Genomic DNA, 18,306 nt, shown 5'->3' on the forward strand with positions numbered 1-18,306 from the left:
AGTTCTAGGAGCGACAACTTCCGGCCCCGAAGGTCCCCTGCTCCGTGGCTTGCCGGGGGCCTAGCGATGGAAAGGTGGCCGCGGCGGCCGCCTGACCCTTAACGAAAGACTGGGACAAGGGCTGCTGCCTTTTCCCGGGAGGAAGCGGCGACAGGAGCGCTGAGAGGATCCGCACGCCGGCGGAGCTCGTCCGGGGAAGAGAATTAGGCTGGAACGCGGCGTGGAGTGCGGACCCGGAGTGGCCCGTCAGGCGGGAGCCGGGCAGGTGCTGTGGCGGAAGTGCGAAGACGCGGTCGGAGCGGAGCCGTCTAGGAAGCGCCGGCCGCGGGTCACCCAACCTGGAACGGCGGCCGCGCTACAGCCAGACCACAGCGATTAGGGCTCAGGGACGGCAAGATGCCTCTGTTCACCGCTAACCCCTTCGAGCAGGACGTGGGTAAGTGCTTGGCACGGGCTCGGACCGCTGTTTGTTGTGCTAGAAAGTGGGCGGCGGCGACTCCGGGGACTGGAAAGCCGAGCTAAGGGAGAGAAGGGGGCGGCGCCGCTGCCTCGCCGCCCAGAGTTTTCAGGGGGATACCTTGACGCGTCGCTAGCGGCCTGGGAGAGTGCCTCTTGCACACCTGAGGTCGGAGTCCGGGAAAGAAGATTCTTCCCCTCGCGGAGCGTAGGAATAGGGAAGAGCCTGTGGCTTGCCGGGGACTGGACCAAGTAAGCAATTGCGGAGTTGATGATACAAACTTCCTGCTCCGTCTACAGCTGGTTCATCACCCCCCCCGCCCCAATTTGTGGATGATGCAGCGGTGGAAAGACCTTCCTGTCTGAGACAGCCCAACACAAGAGACCCCGACTTGCCTCCATTCAATAGGAAAACCCTCTCTCACCTCGCTCCTATACAAACGCGTCCAAGCTCTGTTAGCACAGCTTCAGGATTTATTCACAATGGTTTGAAGTGTTACTCTCTATCCCTGGATGGCGCAAGTGCTCCGAGATGTTTTGTCTTAGGGTATGAAAAAGCCCTAGAATCTCAAAACAGTTTAGAACTGCTGTTTTATTTGTTGGAGTTGTAAGAGCGATGTTTTTAGTGACTATGGAATGAGAGAAAAGGTGATAGGATATGAGAACTTACTTTGGGCACTAGAAGAACAGTAAAATTGACAGTAAAACTGACCTTCCCCTCAGTGATTCCTAAAGTCCCTGTATGGCGTAGTGGATCACAGCTTAATATTACGGTAGGAAAGGAGATACTACTGTTCAAACAAAAAACACTGCCGTGTATAGATTATTTCATTGGCAATGCCACCAGTCACAGCTTCAAGTACTTGTTAGTTCAAGTGTGATTGAAGTCACTATCCAAAAGACAGTTTGAGAATAAAAGAGCGAGTTTGATTGAGGTTCACCAGTAACAACAACATCTACTACTTTTTCTAATTTTTCCTTGAGGGAAGGTGGGGAGAGAGAGAGAGAGAGACTATCTCAAGTAGGCTCTGTGCCCAACACGGCCTTGATCTCTTGACTCTGAGATCATGACTTGAGCTGAAATCAAAAGTCAGATGCTCAACCAACTGAGCCATTCAGGTGCCCCCCACTACTAACTTCTTTTAGACATGTGAATGTGTGGCATTTGAGTGACTCGGTCAGATGGGCCTTCAGCTCAGGTCGTGATTTCCGGGTCCTGGGTTCCAGCCCAGCATCCAGCATCCAGCTTCCCACTCAGTGGAAAGTCTGCTTCTTCCGCTCCCTCTGTCCCTCCCCACAGCTCGCTTGCTCTCTCTCTCAAGTAAATAAATAAATATCTTTAAAAAAAATAGACACGTGAATGGGATTAGTAGAAAAAGTGGAATGAAATTATATGGAGTTTAAATTGCCCTTAAATCCATATCACAGAAGAAAAGTTATATGTTAACGTTTTTCAGAATAGAAATTTCCTTTTAATTTGAAATAGTTAAGTAATATAAGCAAGTTGTTACTTAACGTGAGATGTCTAGAATATGTTCCTTTGCAGTGTCATTGCCTTTTCACTTACCCTTTTTGTTTCAGTCTGATTTTTGTTACCATTGGGGTTTTTTTTTTAGTCATTCTTCTGTTTACTTTTCATTCAAAAAACATCATTGAATGATTAGTGTGTGTATCTGTATTGTGTTAATTTCTGGGGACACAAAAATTTAATAGACTGAATTCTTGCCCTTGAGGAACTCTCAGTCTAATGGAGGATACATACATATGTAAAATGATAATGTAATATAATGTAATAAATATATTGCTGGAAATACACAAGGTGCCTTACATTCTTTCTCTTTAAAAGTCATCTTCCCTGAAAAGACAACAAGGACTTTCAGGAACATGCTTTCTTTGTAAAGATGTTAACATTATCCTCTCTCTCTTTCCCTCTTTTCTTGACAGTAATTTTGCCTGCCGGAAGTAACCACCTCTAACTATATGTATATGGTCGTTTTATAATTAAGGGTTTTTAAAGATGAAACCACATTCCTTTTGTAGGTGCAGTTTCACTGGAGGTCGAGCATTCTTGTCTTGACATCATTCATGTTGGGAAGAAATTCTTCCCTCAGACCTTGAGAAAAAGCTGTAGTGGGTCAAGATGTTTACAAAGGCATTCCTAAGTTGTTGATGGTATATGACTTGTCACATGGAAGCAGGCCAAAGCCTAGGAAGTAAGGATCTCCAACAGGTTCCTGTTTTTTCCTTGGAGTCAGATCCTACAAACCCTGAAGGGTATGTTAGCTATGGCAATATGAGCTCTTCAAGTATTTTATTTGATTTCTTCAAATCTGGATTTTTGTTTTGTTCAGTAAAATTTCTTTGAAGCTGTGTTGAGCAAAAAAGTAAAATATATCGGGGCACCTGGGTGGCTCGTGGGTTAAAGCCTCTGCCTTCAGCTCAGGTCATGATCTTAGGGTCCTGGGATAGAGTCCTGCATCCGGCTCTCTGCTCAGTAGGGAGCCTACTTGTGATTTCTCTCTGTCAAATAAATAAATAAAATCTTTAAAAAAAATTTAAAAAATGAAATATCCACATACCTCCCACCATTCTCCCCTACCTCCACATCTTAAAGTGGTTGTATAGGGTTCTTGAGGTGGAGCTTTGTTGGGGCAGCCATTCTGAGAGATTTCAAGGAAAGGTGAAATATGAGGGACAGAGCCACAGTAGGAAGACTGAGAAGATAATGTTAAAAAGGAAGATGTCATTTTCTTATATTTTATGCCAGTTTTTCCAGTGTCATTACATTGCTTCCCAGGTCATGACTTGGCTTTTCTCTCCCCAACTCTAGCTCAGTTGTGACTTGCACGTCTTTTTTCTCCCTACTCAAGCCAGACAACCTTTTTGTGGTGGTGGCGGGGAGGCATTTTCTGCCTTTGTGCCATTTTCTATGTACTGATATCCTTCTTCTTTTTTCAACAACCTTAATATTGCCTTCCTTATAGGTACACTAACTTATGTCCCACAAAGCTGAGCTCAAATTCTACCTCTATAAAACACTTAATGACACGGTGGATTGAAGCATGAAGTTTTATCTTGAAAGGAGACTTCTTAAAAAAGAAAAGATTTATTTGATTTTGTGAGAGCGGAGGTGGAGGGGCAGAGGGGGAGAGAGAGAGAGAGAGAACCCGAAGCAGTCTCCACATCCAGTGCGGAGCCCAGCTTGGGGCCTCATTCTCACTACCTGAGATCATGACCTGAGCTGAAATCAAGAGTTGAATGCTTAATCAACTGAGCTACCCAGGTGTACCGAAAGACTTTTTTTTTTTTTAAAAGATTTTATTTATTTATTTGACAGACCGAGATCACAAGTAGGCAGAGAGGCAGGCAGAGAGAGTGGGGGAAGCAGGTTCCCTGCTGAGCAGAGAGCTGGATGTGGGGCTCCATCCCAGGACCCTGGGGTCATGACCTGAGCCAAAAGCAAGAGGCTTTAACCCACTGAGCCACCTAGGCTCCCCTCTTAAGACAATTCTTGAACACAGTGAGGTTGCTGTAAATTTTGCAAAAAATTAGTTAAATTTTTTGGTTATGGATGAGAGTGATCACTTGAATAGTTAATCTCTTTCTGTATTTATAACCTTAAGTCTTCACATTGTTAACATTTTAATTGATGTATTTTAACATAAAATACAGGATATGATATAAAGTCCTTTTCCTATTAGCCAACTCTGTCAAGCCTAATATTGCCACACTTTTTTTTTTTTTTTAAAGAAAACATTCAAGATAGAGCTGAAATTCTTTGGAACATTTAGCAGCTGTTCTTTTCCTGTTTTATTCCTAATCCTACTCTTTCTCCTCCTTTCTCAGTGTTAAACACTCTCCAAAAAGATAAAACTGTATTTTATAATACAAATAACACATACACAAATACACTATATGTATTGTTTCGCATGTTTTTAAACTTCATAAAAAATAGTGTCATTCTTTGTCATTTGTATCTTGTCATTCAGCATTTTTGTGAATTATTTCTGTTGATATTTGTAGCTCTAGTTCATTAATTTTAACAGTTGTGTGGTATTCCACTGTATGAATACACTACATTATTTGTTAATTCTCCTGTTGATGGACATCAAGTTTTTTTCCCAGGTTTTTGCTATAGACAACAGTGTGTGAAAGTTCTTAACCCAGGTTTTCTTCTTTACATGAGTGAGAGATTCCCTAGGGGTTGTATCTTGAAGTAAAATTCCTTGCTTAAAGTATAGATAGTGCAAACTTGCAAATTATTAGTGCAGAACTGCCTTTCCAAGTGCTTGTGGGAGATTTTACTCCCACCAGCAGTGGCAGTAAAGTTCTTTTTTGTTCACCATTCTTATGAACCCTGGGTGTCATATTTTTAAATCTATGCCAAGTTGATGAGTGTGAAATAGGGCAGTTTTCATTTCAGCTTCATTGCTAGTAAAGTTGAGCATCTTTTTACTTATTTCTTGGTTATTTTGTTTTCTTTTTCTGTAAGTTACCTGCTTGTTACTTTTACTTATTACTCCGTTGGATTATTTTGTCTTACTGAATTTTAAAGTTCCTTGTACATTCTCTACTAATCTGTTGGTTGTGTGAATTGCAGATATGTATCTCAGTTTGTTGTTTTTTATTAAAAAACTTAAGATTTTTTAAAAAGATATCATTTATTCATTTGAGAGAGAGAGAGAGAGTGCGGGAGTGTGCAATACACAGGCTTGTGCAGGGGTGCGGGAGGGGAGGTGCAGAGGGAGAGGAAGAAGCTGACTTCCTGCTAAGCAAGTGGCACTCAATTCCAGGGCTGAGAGACCATGACCTGAGCTGAAGGCAGACGCTTAAACAAGTAAGCCACCAAGGTGTCCCAACAAAATTTAAGTTTTAATTCATTGATACTGTCTTTCTTGATTTCATTTTTCTTATTTTAAGAAAGCCTTCTCTACCCTGAGGTTATAAGGATCTTGTCATATTTTTTTCTGAAAGATTTTTCGTTTCGATTTTCACAGTTAGGTCTTTAATCCACCTGGACTTGATCTTTGTGCAAGGTCTGAGGAGGAATTTGATTGGATAATCAGCTGTAGTAGACATTAATTTATTGTCTAATCACTGTCTACTGAATTGTCTGTCCTTTCCTGATGATTTTGGGACACTCTCATACAGTACATTCCTTATATGAAGCCTGTGTCTGTGCTTTCGGTCCTTCTACACTGTTCTCTGTCTAGTCTGCCAACAATACCACATTTAAATGTCAGTGGCCTTGGACAAGTTCCCCTGTTTTGTTTTTCTTCATTTTCATAGTCTTAGCTGTTTTTAGACTTTGTTCTTTCATACGGATTTATGGATCAGAGTGGTATAATCATAAAAGGGAATCTCTTTTATGCTCTTTTAGAATTTAAGATAAAGGCATTATAATTTATATTTTTGTTTCCTATGAACTGATGATGTTGATAATTAAAAGTAGATGTTTTTATTCCTTTTAATAATAATTAGTTCTAAGCTTACTTAGATTATAGTTTGAAAATAAGGCAAGAGAGCAAAAGGATTATTTTTCTACAAGTAAATATGCAAGATAATACTGTAGCTGTGTTCTTGGGTGGGTGTGTCTCTATGCTGCTTTTTTTTTGTTTGTTTAAATGAAAGAACCTTAAAGGTGTTCTGAGTGTTAAAAGAGTAGACCTTGTTTATAGCATGTAGTATAGAATATCAAACTCCAGTGACTTGGCAACTTATAATTCTAACCATCATTTTTTTCTTTCCTTGGTCTCCCATCCAAGTACTAACCAGGCCCGACCCTGCTTAGCTTCCGAGATCAGACGAGATCGGGCGCGTTCAGGGTGGTATGGCCGTAGACTTTTTCTTTCCTTGGTTACCTTGGCTCCCCAGATCTAACCTTCTCCTTCTCCCCTCCTTTTGGCTTTTCACTTTGTCTTTTACAAAGTTGTTGTTTTTTTTTTTTAATTTTATTTATTTATTTGAGAAACAGATAGTGAGAGAGAGCATGAGAGGTGAGAAGGTCAGAGGGAGAAGCAGGGAGCTGGGAGCCCGATGCAGGACTCGATCCCAGGTCTCCAGGATCACAACCTGAGCTGAAGGCAGTTGCTTAACCAACTGAGCCACCCAGGCACCCCCCCCTTTTTTTTTTAAATTTTGTTTATTCCTTTGAGAGGGCACAAGTTGGGGGGAGGGGCAGAGGAAGGGAGATAAGCAAGTAGACTCCCCACTGAGCAGCCACGGGGCTCAATCTTAGGACTCCGAGATCATGACCTAAGCCTACCACCTAGCCAAAGTCAGATGCTCAACTGACTGAGCCACCCAGGTGCCCTGTCTTTCACAAAGTTTCTAAAAATATTTTTGCTCATAGTCTGCCTTCCTGTATCAGTTATATGTCAAGCAGCAACATTTGTCAAACCCCCTTGGTGAGAATATTGTTTCTAGAAACCTGAGACATTTTGGTATTGCTCATCCTTTTCCCTTATCCTTTCCTTTTTAGGACGGAAGTTCACATTAGTTTATTGGCATCTTCAAGTCTTCTTTTGGAGTAATAAATCTTGCTCCCATCTTTTAGACTACCCTTAACATTATTATTTTTTAATTTTTTTCAGTCGGTTAACATACAGTGCAATATTGGTTTCAGGAGTAGAATTCAGTGATTGATCACTTACATACCACACCCAGTGCTCATCCCAACAAGTGCCTCCTTAATACCCATCTTGCCTGAATCCCACTCACCTCCCTCCGTCAGCCCTCTGTTCTCTATTAAGAGTCCCTTATAGTTTGTGTCCCTCTTTTTTCCCCTTTTCCCCCTTTCCATATGTTCGTCTGTTTTGTTTCTTAAAATCTGCATATGAGTGAAATCATATGGTATTTGTCTTTCTAACAGTTTTTAATGGACCTATAACTGCTAATGTCTGAAGAATAAGCACTTCTCCTACGACACTCTGTTTAACACTTAATATTTCTTTACCACTGAAACTTGTTTGTGACAGCTATCACTGTTGCATTCAAAGATTTTCCTTAGAGTCATCTAGTTAAAGAATGTTGAAAACTGAAAATCCCATGAAGTATTTACAGTTCTTTTTTTTTTTTTTTAAAGATTTTATTTATTTGGCAGAAACAGCAAGAGAGGGAACACAAGCAGGGGGAGTGGGAGAGGGAGAAGCAGGCTCCCCGCTGAGCAGGGAGCTGATCCCAAGATCCTGGAATCACGATGTGAGCCCAAGGCAGATGCTTAACCACTGAGCCACCCAGGTGCCCCGAAGTATTTGCAGTTCTGACTGGCTTTTAATGCAACAACAGAAGTTGTATTTAATAGATCTTTTATAGAAGCATGAAGGGAAATGACAAAGAATTAAAAATTGTTATGTACTGTATCCCTATTATAATTTTTAAATGATAGTAACATATAGGATGAAAAAAATTTGCTAGTGAAATTTTTATTGTAACTAAAAATTTGGCAAACTCTTTGGTCAGTAAATATTCTTTTCATGAAGCATTTGTTTATTTTCACATGAAACATGAGAATTGTAGAGACTCAGGATTTAGCTTATGTGAACTAAAAGGGATTTTTTTATTGTTATCTGAAGCAGATTCTTTTGCTTTTATGTGTCATGGGATGAAGTATCTTAACATTCTCTTCTAAAAGCTCTGCCTAAATCTAGCACTGCAGGTTTTGGTTTTCCTAGTAGTGCTATGCCCTTGAGGGTTGAAGGGAAAGAATTTTGTTTTATGTTGTTGTCTTATTTGGCTCTGTTACTCCACTTGATAGTGAATAAATCTTTGTATTTAGTTTAGGGATTGAACCCAAGAAGGTCAGTGTGACATGTATCAGACAACGCCCTCTGAAAATCAGTGTTCTGAAGTGTCCCACCCATCTACTTATTTTTAGCTCATATTGCTTCAATTTCATGTCAGGAATTTGTCAGTACCTAGTGCTGTACTTTTAAGAATTTTAGTTATTTTAGTGTTATCTCATTGTAGTTTTAATATGTATTTATCTGATGACTGTTGATGTTGGACACCTTTAAGTAAAGTTATTTGAGGGGCACCTGGCTGCCTTAGTCAGTGGAACACACAACTCTTTAATCAATCAATCAATCAATCAATCATAAGCAAACAAATAACCTCTTTTTTGAAGTATCTAGTTTTAAGTGTTTCATCCATTTTTCTTTTCACTTAATTTTCACAACTCCTCTTTTAAGCATGGCAGCCATTTTAATCTCTCATAACCTGAGTCAAGGTGAACTATGCAGAGACCTTGGGCTAGTAAGTTAGTTTCAGAGCTGGGTGTATAGAAGGCAGGTCTTCAGTGTTTAATGGGTGGCATGTGTACCTCACAGATGCATATAGAGTGTGCATGATGATTTCCTCAGTTTGCAGAGGTCATGTGATTGCCTGTCCAGTCTAACTGCTTTTGCTTTTCCATCTTTGACATTTTAGCTACTTTGGAGATTCATTTTTCCTTTTCTCCAGCTATCTTGCGCATGAAGCTTCCTGATAGGTCTGTTACAATAAAAATTATGCTTACTACATTTTTGTTTCTTCCCTATTCCCTAATGTAAGAGTGTGGAAATGAGCATGCCCATTTTGTGGAGTTGGGAGGGAGTTGGTGAGGTGTGGGTTTAGAGAGGGCATGTTGGGAGTATCAGCCAGGAAAAAAGTGAACTTGCAGAAATACAAAGGCTGGTCCTAAACCTTTTGCCTTTTTAATAGGTGGTTTACAGTATTACAAAGCAGTAAAAGATGATTTTGATGTGGTTTTCCCCCTCCTTCCTAACTGTCCTACGTGCCCCCCCAAATTCTAACGGTGATGTGTGAAATCAAAAGAGGGTCAGTCACTCTTCTGTATTCCACCAGATCAAGAAGCTCTTAAATAGATTATATTTTTAGATGATGTGGAGGTAGATTAGATGATATTAGATGATCCTTTTCTTTTAGATAGGACTTGAATTTACATTTGTCCTATGTAGTATGTGTAAAATATTCGTACATAGGGAAACTGAAAACTAACTTGTTGGGAAGAGTTACTTAAGCAGTTTTGAACAAAAATTGCACTCAAGCAGCAGTTTGTTTAATATTCAAACTAGGGAGGAAACCCTGAATCAGATGCCACACATTGAAGTCCCTGTTTAACTACTTATTAGTTGTATGTACTTATGCTAGTTACTTTTCTGTGTCTGTTTCCTCATCTCTAAAATGGAGAATCCTTACTTCAGTTGATTGAAGTGTAAGTGGTTTAGCATATATAAAATGTTTTGAAGCTATTACTTACTGTTGTTCTAAATTAAATTATTACCTACCATTCAGTACTCAGAGCTGTAAGTTGATTTTTATTTTACAAGATAATGAACAGTATTTAAAAAAAGAAGATAATAAACAGTTTATTTTAAGGTAGAATTTACATTACTGCTTTCCCCAGAGTAAACTGAAGATTCGCATAAATGAAATACACCCAAACAAACCAAAACATTAAGTGAGGAGGGAGGAGTAAATGAGAATATGTATGTTAAACCCAGATATTCTAGAATGCTAGAAGTTTGGTTGTTATTAAATCAGAGAAAGAGGTGAAATATTTATTATCTATCGGGTTGAATTTTTGAATATAGATATTTTAGTCAAATTTACACAAAAGTTGTGTGGTCTAGAAACTTAATAACAAGTATATATCATTATTTTTATTTATTTATTTATTTATTTATTTATTTTTAAGATATTTTATTTATTTATTTGACAGACAGAGATCACAAGTAGGCAGAGAGGCAGGCAGAGAGAGAGGAAGGGAAGCAGGCTCCCTGCCGTGCAGAGAGCCTGATGCGGGGCTCGGTCCCAGGACCCTGGGATCATGACCCGAGCCGAAGGCAGAGGCTTTAACCCACTGAGGTACCCAGGCGCACCGGTATATATCATTATTTTAATCATTAAACACGTATGATTTATTTATAAACTAGAAAAATTTGGCTCACCTACATTTTCAATAATTATTTAGTTTATAATGAATTGGTCCAAAGAAAGAACATTTTTATATCTTTAGTAAAAGCTGTCAGCTGTGGTTTCTTGTTAGATACCAAAAATGAATTCTGTTTACTTACTTAACATTTTCTGGTTTATTTCTGCTATTGAAAAAAATTTTTTTCCGGTTTTCTCCTCTCTCCTACTATAATTTAAGGTATAAAAATAATTGGTGTTTTTCTTATTAATATATAAAAGACAACTTTTCCTCTAAGATCTAAGCATTGCTTTAGTCATATCTCAAGATACTGATATGTTGGGACACCTGGGTGGCTCATTTAGTTAAGTGTCTGCCTTTGGCTCAGGTCATGATCTCAGGATGCTGGGATTGAATCCCACATGGGGCTTCTTGTTCAGTGGGGAGCCTGTTTTTCCCTCTGCCTGCTGCTTCCCCTGCTTGGGTGTACATGTGTGCTCTCTTTCTCTCTTAAAAATAAGTAAATGAAATCTTTAAAAAAAACTAAAAAGATACTTATATGTTGTATACTAATTATAACAAATTTGTATATTGCTCTCTGTTATAATCTTAATTATTTATATGTCCCGACTGTTAATTTCCATGTGCTTGGGTATTACACTTGGTCTAATTAAAAACAAAACAAAACATTGTATGTATGTATGTATGTATGTGTTTTTTTAGAGATTATTTATTTATTTATTTATTTGACAGAGAGAGAGAGAGAGATATCACAAGGAGGCAGAGAAGCAGGCAGAGAGAGAGGGGGAAGCAGGCTCCCCGCTGAGCAGAGAGCCTGATGTGGGGCTCAATCCCAGGACTCTGACACCATGACCTGAGCTGAAGGCAGAGGCTTAACCTGAGCCATCCAGGCACCCCAAAAACATTGTATTTAGAGAATATACTGTGTATATTGTCCTAGATTATTTCCAGGTTTTGGTAGTTCCATGCACATTTGAGGAAAGATTTAAACTCTGCTTTAATGTACAGATAATCCTCTCTTTGTATAGTTCCAATTTGTGTGAATTTAGTTACCATGTTTTAGTTAAGTAACACCAAACCCCCAATAAGAAGTCTTACAGGGGCGCCTGGGTGGCTCAGTGGGTTAAGCCTCTGCCTTCGGCTCAGGTCATGATCCCAGGGTCCTGGGATCGAGCCCCGCATCGGGCTCTCTGCTCCGCGGGGAGCCTGCTTCCTCCTCTCTCTCTATGCCTGCCTCTCTGCCTACTTGTGATCTCCGTCTGTCAAATAAATAAGTAAAATCTTAAAAAAAAAAAAAGAAGAAGAAGAAGTCTTACAACACTCTGAGCATAGAACCCAGCCAAGCATACCTGGATTTTAACTATAGGACTATGAGGTAATAATGGATGGTGTTTTAAACTACTAACTTGTAGTAATTTGTTACATAGCAAGTTTTAAAAGTTAGTATTATACTGAGATTGTCCAGTTAAAATTTTTTTGTTCTTCAAATTTGAGAACTGCTATTGATTTTTCTTTACATTCACTGTTTTTCCAGTCTCCAGTCTGGTTTTAAGCCCGTCTAGTGAATTTTTTTAGTTGGTAATCTGACTTTTTCCTTCTAGAAATTTAATTTTATAGTTCCCTTTTCTCTGCTGAGTACTCACCATCTACTTACTTATTATGACAGTCTTTTGCTTTAAGTTCCTGGTAATACCTGCTATAAAGTACCTTTTTTGTGTGTGTGTGCTAATTCTGATATTTGAAGTATGCTATTTTCTATCAATTACTTTTATTTTACTGGTGATTTTTTATATTATATTGTTCATATGATTCTTTTTAAGGAGGCTAGATTATGTTGTTTTTGTTTAAAGAGTGTTGAATTTTGTTCTGTCAGGTAATTTTTTTTTTAAGATTATATTATTTATTTGACAGACAGAGATTACAAGTAGGCAGAGAAGTAGGCAGAGAGAGAGAGGAAGGGAAGCAGGCTCCTTGCCGAGCAGAGAGCCCGATGTGGGGCTCTATCCCAGGACCCTGGGATCAGGACCTGAGCCGAAGGCAGAGGCTTTAACCCACTGAGCCACCCAGGCGCCCCTCTGTTAGGTAATTTTGTTATGGGAGGATCTTTTAGGTTTTTGTTAGGTTTGGTTTTCTTTGTGAGGCAGGCCTATTTTGATCTTGAAGTAAATTACAGGGACCCTTACTCACTTTTTGTATTTCAGTTGAATGCCTGAAATGTTCTCTCTACTCTAGTTGGGTGGAGTATTAGTTCACTTGGCTTCTATAACAAAAAACCTTGAACTAGGTGAATTCAACAACAAATTTTTCTTCTTACGGTTGTGGAAACTGGAAGTCCAGGAGCAAGGTGCCAGCAGGGTTGGTGTCTGATGAAATATCTCTTTCCTTGGGTTGCAGATGGCTGCCTTTTCATTGTGTGCTCACATAACCTCTTCTTTGTGCTTGTATGGAGAGATGGTGAGATATAGTGAGCTCCATGTTGTCTCTTCTTATCAGGATACTAATCCTCTTGAATCAGGGTTCCATCCCTATGATCTCTTTTAACATTTAGATAAAGGCTCAGTCTCCAAATATAACAACACTATAGGTTGAGTCTTGAATATCTGAATTTTGTGGGGCTACAACCGTTCAGTCCATAATAAGCAGGAACTCCAAAGACTTCCTGCACTGCCAAACCTTTCAGCCCCATAGTAGGTGATCTCTGCTAGACATCATAGAGACTCAAGTAGCCTACCTAGCCCTTGACCAAGGACCCATGTCAAACCCCAGAACTTTGGTGCTCAGAAATACTGTCTTTTTATCCCAGCTGCTCTACTTAGGCTAGTTCCACTTGTGTTGGGACAGGAAAGTGTTGCCAAGCAAAAGCTTGAGCCATCATGGGGCCTTCATATTTCCCTTCCCTCAATGATCTCAGACCTGCACTGCCTGTTATTCATTTCCTGAGCACAGTTTCCTCATATATTGTGGCCTGTTTTGTACTTGTTTTTGGTAGAATAACAAATCTGGTAGCAGATACTCTGCTGTGGTTGGAAGCAGATCAGTCATGACTTTTTATTTCCAAACATAGTAGGAGGAGAATTATAGATGTCTTATGAGCATTTTTCTTTTATATAATTAAGTTTTAAAAATTACTGGTAGAGCCTATTTCATTAAAAGTTTTATGGGTAGACTTGAATTCTTTTTAAAGTTGTATGCTGAACATAATCCACTGTGTAGAGGGGGTGCCTTTTTGTACTTTATAGGTATTGATGGACTGAATATGATATTGTTAGAATCTTTGTGAAATATTTCAGTGTATTGAGGCTCTTTATATGCAGTAATCAAAACCTGGTGATGAAACGTTATGACTTACACCCACCAAACCCTGGAAATTAAGCATTTAGGCCCCAGGAGGGCTTTTTAAACTCTCTCCCTCCTCTATGCATTTGACACAGGATAATGTGAGGTGTGGCCCCAACACTGGGCAGAGTGACAATGCTGTACAAGAAAGATTCCTTAATTATAATATTTAAAATTTTTTCCAGGAGTTTAAAATACTCCTAAGTACATAATTTAACTGTTATTTAGTTCGCTTGAAAAATGAAATCCTTTTTGGCAGGCCATTATAAAGTCTTCAGATTTTACACTTTTTTAAAAGAGTAATTGCGAATCCTGTATTTGTAGAGCATAAACTATGCTGGATAGAGCATTCAAATCAGGATTTTTCTATTTTCTATAAAAATTAAATCAAGCAAAAAATATCGTTTAGACGTTTTTCAAATTGTTGGAAGCGTTTTTGGTATGTATTAAATAGGTTTCATATTTAATTGTGTATCACAGACTGAAATTGAAAAAATAGTCATTAAAAGTTCAGTTTTATCAGTAATAGGTTATTAGATGGTCTAAAGTCAGACTCAACTTTTTGTACTCATGCATATGGTGTTCTGACAAAATTTGGTAAATGATGATGCTGGGTTCTGAGGTCAAAGAGGAAATGATAGATTCTTAAAATTGAAACTACTGACAAATAATTAGTAAAAATATTTTTCTCCCTACTTCATTCCATGTACCAAATGAAATTCCAGAGAAACTAAAGATTTACCTATAAAAGAGAAATAATACATACGCAAAAGATAATATAGGTGAATATTTAATCTTCAGGTAGTTCTAAATACTGTACCAGATGAGACTATATAGAAAGGATGATAGATCTGTACAGCAAAAACAAAACCTTATCAAAAACAGGAAGAACTTTAAAGCAAAGAAAAGATGAGCCTAAAGTTGTCATATGTAATATGTGGGATTGCTCTTCAGACTCTAGATCAGAGTTACCTATATATCACAGCACAAGAAGCCCTTTGCTTCCCTCTTGAGACATTCCCTCCCTGACTGACGACGTCTTTCTCTTGGTTTAAAGTCCCAAAGGTATTGTCATTCCTCTTCAGTAAACAAGCAGGGAGCTGGAACCTCATAAAGCCCTCCAGTGCTATTGCCTTTTGTTGCCACATGATGTTGCTAGTGAAGTTGGATCCTGTGCAGCCCGTTTGGGTGTTTGCTTAGTAAACTTGTTGGTCCAGAAGCTCTTGCTGGTCCAAAACTTTGTACAGACTTTAGTGGGACTACATGGGGCATCCCTGTGCCCAGGGTAATAGGATATGGAGGAGTAACCATCATTCATTTATTCATCAAAGCACTGTTTGCTGAGTACCTGTGTGGTCCAGATACTGGTCTATGTGCTAGAAATAATAATAGTAAACAAAAAAAATTCCTGCCTTCATGGAGCTTATGTTCATTCTGGGGGTTGAGGAGAAAAAGAGAGGTGGGACAGAGACATTCAGTAGACAAAGTATTTATGCTATGCAACATCTGCAGAAGGGCCTCTGCATGAAATCCTGACCTCTTTTAATTATGTTACGTTTATTCTGTGGGGGCATCAATATGTATAATACCAGTGAGTATAACAGAGAGGCTGAGGGATTTAAAATCACGGTGTATTGATAACTTCACACTATCTTGTAGAGGTATTTTGTGGCTACTCTATATAATGGTACAGCAGGCAGTTATTAAAAAGTATTGGTATAGTTGTATATTTATGAACATAGATCTTTATGTAAGTGGAAATGTAAGTTAGCAAGTGATACATCTAGGATGATGACAAGTATTGGGGGAAATTTTTCTTTACCTCTGAGGTTTCCTTCTTGAGAAGGAAATTCTGTTAGTGTTACCCTGAGTCTGCTCTGGCTTCCTTTAAGTCACTTCATTTTTGATGCAATGACTTACATGATTGGTAAATTTGAGAGCAGTTAGCCCTACGGATGCACTTCATTGACATGTAGGAGGTAGCTAGTCTTTCTACAGCCGTTGAGTGATTTTTCATCTCCTCCTCTATCTTGTAAGCTGCGCAGGGGCTTACCTATGCAGGGAGAGGTCAGCCCCTGTCTAGTGCTGAAGCATGCCCACCTCGGAGGTTCACTGTCAGCAATCCCATTTGTCTAGTACACCTACAGCTTCTAATAATAAGAGCAGTGATATTTTATTATTTGTTTTGTTTCTCAGTTTGTTCATAACTTTGGCAGGGAAGGAGTTAGCAGCTTTTGGGTGCTCTCTTTGGAGGTACCTCGTATATGATTCTGTTTTATTTGGTTTTATGTGTATTTTTAGTAGTTTTCCATATACATGGAGAAAAAAGTCTGGAAAGATAAGCATTATAGCTTCAAAAGAAGTTGGTAGAATTAGGAGTGGGTTTTTTTTTGTTGTTGTTGGTACTTTGGAATTCAATTAATTTATTAGATGTGTAATTAAGACATAGTTAAGTATTTTAAACCTGTAAAATACACAGCATAGTCTGGACTTCCATGTAGAAGAATTAGGCATCTTTGTACAAGAGAAAAAGCTGGACATGAGTAGGTGTTTCCACCTCATAGCATGGTGCTTGAGTCTAGAACTTATGGTAGGCAAAAATATATTACTTTTCTAAAATCTCTGGCTTGTCATTTCAACACATAAGTCACAATAATTGCTTTCCATCCACTAATAGTTTGAAGCAATTTGCATGATTTTTAAAAGTGAGTTCTAGCATTTAACTGAAGTTAACTGGATTCTGTATTTCTCTTTCCTACTTGCAAAGTTTGCTAAGCCTTTTTATTTTGTGGCTTCTTTTATTATTCCTTGCTTTTAAAAAAGGAATAGCTCTAAATTTCTACCACCCTTCCTGCTTCTCAGTGTGATAGGCCTATGTGAATATAATACTCAGATTTGGCTATATTTGAAATTATAAATTTATTAAAAAGAGAAAAGATTAAACAATGTTTCTAAAGTGGTAAAAAAAAAAAAAGTATTTCTTGACTTCAGAATTTTATAAAAGTTAGTAGAGTAGGGACATCTGGGTGGCTCAGTCAGTTAAGTGTCTGCCGTCAGCCCAGGTCATGATGCCAGAGTTGTGGAATTGAGTCCCGCATTGGACTCCCTGCTCAGCAGGGGGGGAGCCTGCTTCTCCCTCTGCCTGCCACTCCCCCTGCTTGTGCTTGTTCTCTCTCTCTGACAAATAAATAAAATCTTAAAAAAAAAAAAAGTAGAGGAAAAATGCAACATAATTTAGTCATTATAGTCTCATCATGCTTTTTAAAAAATTTTACTTTTTAGTTTTTATTTCAGGTAGGAAATATTTCAGACCACAAAAACATGCTGAGAATAAAGTAATCTCTAGATATTCCATGCCCAATGTAATAAAACAAAACTTTATAAATACAAGTAAGTCCCTGTATACCTCCATCCTACCTCCAGTTTGATGTTTTCCATTATTATGCATATATTAATATTTCTACTACCTATAAAAGTGTCATGAATATTGGGTATTTTTGAGTATTTTCAAACTTTATATGAAACATTAATATAGAGTGAGAATGTAAAATGGAACAGCTGCTTTAGAAAACTGTTTGCCAGTTCCTAAAAAAATTAAGCATAGAATTACCACACATCTCAGCACTTTTCTTAGTTAGATATATACCAAAGAAAGAAGTGTGTACCATACAAAACTTGTACACACATGTTCATAGCAGCATTGGATTATTCATATTAGCCAAAAAGTTAAAAAACGAAATAAAACCAAACAACAACCAAATGTTCAGCTGGTGAATGGATAAATAAAATGAGGTATATCTACAATAATATTGTTCAGCGACAAATTAACTGAAGTACTGATACATGCGTCAACGTGGATGAACTTGAAAACATTCTGCTAGATAAAAGAAGCTAGTCACAAAAAGCCATATATTCTGTGATTCTCTTTATATGAGAAGTCCAGATTAGGCAAATTTATAGAAATGGAAAGCAGATTCATGGTTGTCTAGGGAAAGGGTTATGGGGGGACATTGGGCTGTAACTGCCAGTGGGTATGGATTTCTTTTTAGGGTGATGAAATGTTCTAGAATTAGATAATGGTGGTAGTTGTACAAGTCTGTGAATATGCTAAAAAAAAAAAGAAATTGTACACTTTAAATGGGTGAATTGTATTAGGGAAATTGTACACTTTAAAGGTGAATTATATTGGGATGTGAATTATATTGGTAAAGCTATTTAGCAAGTTTATGTGATTGTTACATATTCTCCTGTTAGCTTTTTAAATTCAGTATAAGCCAAATCACTATATTTTGCGATTTATATATTTTTGTACATTTAGTTCTGTATAACTCTTTTCACATTACACTGTATGAATTTACTGTATTTTATTAATCCATTTTCCTTTTTTGCTCTTCAAAAGCAATGCTTTTGTGAACAGTCTAATCCATATTTCTTTATACGATGATATTTTTTTTTTAAATTTTATTATTTATTTATTTATTTTTTTAAGTTCAACACAGGGTTAAACTCACAGCCTCGAGACCAAGACCTGAGCTGGTATCAAGAGTCAGACACTTAATTGACTGAGCCACCCAGGCGTT

General features: G+C 38.2%; 1 protein-coding gene across 2 annotated transcripts in view; it reads left to right on the forward strand.

Moving 5' to 3' along the window:
• Window positions 1-270: 270 nt before the first annotated feature.
• Window positions 271-18,306, forward strand: part of STAM2 (signal transducing adaptor molecule 2) — a 54,366-nt gene continuing 36,330 nt past the window's right edge. For both annotated transcript variants that reach the window (XM_080798890.1, XM_080798891.1), the window contains exon 1: window positions 271-436. In XM_080798890.1, coding sequence (XP_080655016.1) covers window positions 397-436 — 40 coding nt within the window. In that variant the 5' untranslated portion in view covers window positions 271-396. The remainder of the gene's footprint in view (window positions 437-18,306) is intronic.

This window comes from Martes martes, assembly GCF_963455335.1.
Source record: "Martes martes genome assembly, chromosome: 3".
Classification (NCBI taxonomy): Eukaryota; Metazoa; Chordata; class Mammalia; order Carnivora; family Mustelidae; genus Martes; species Martes martes.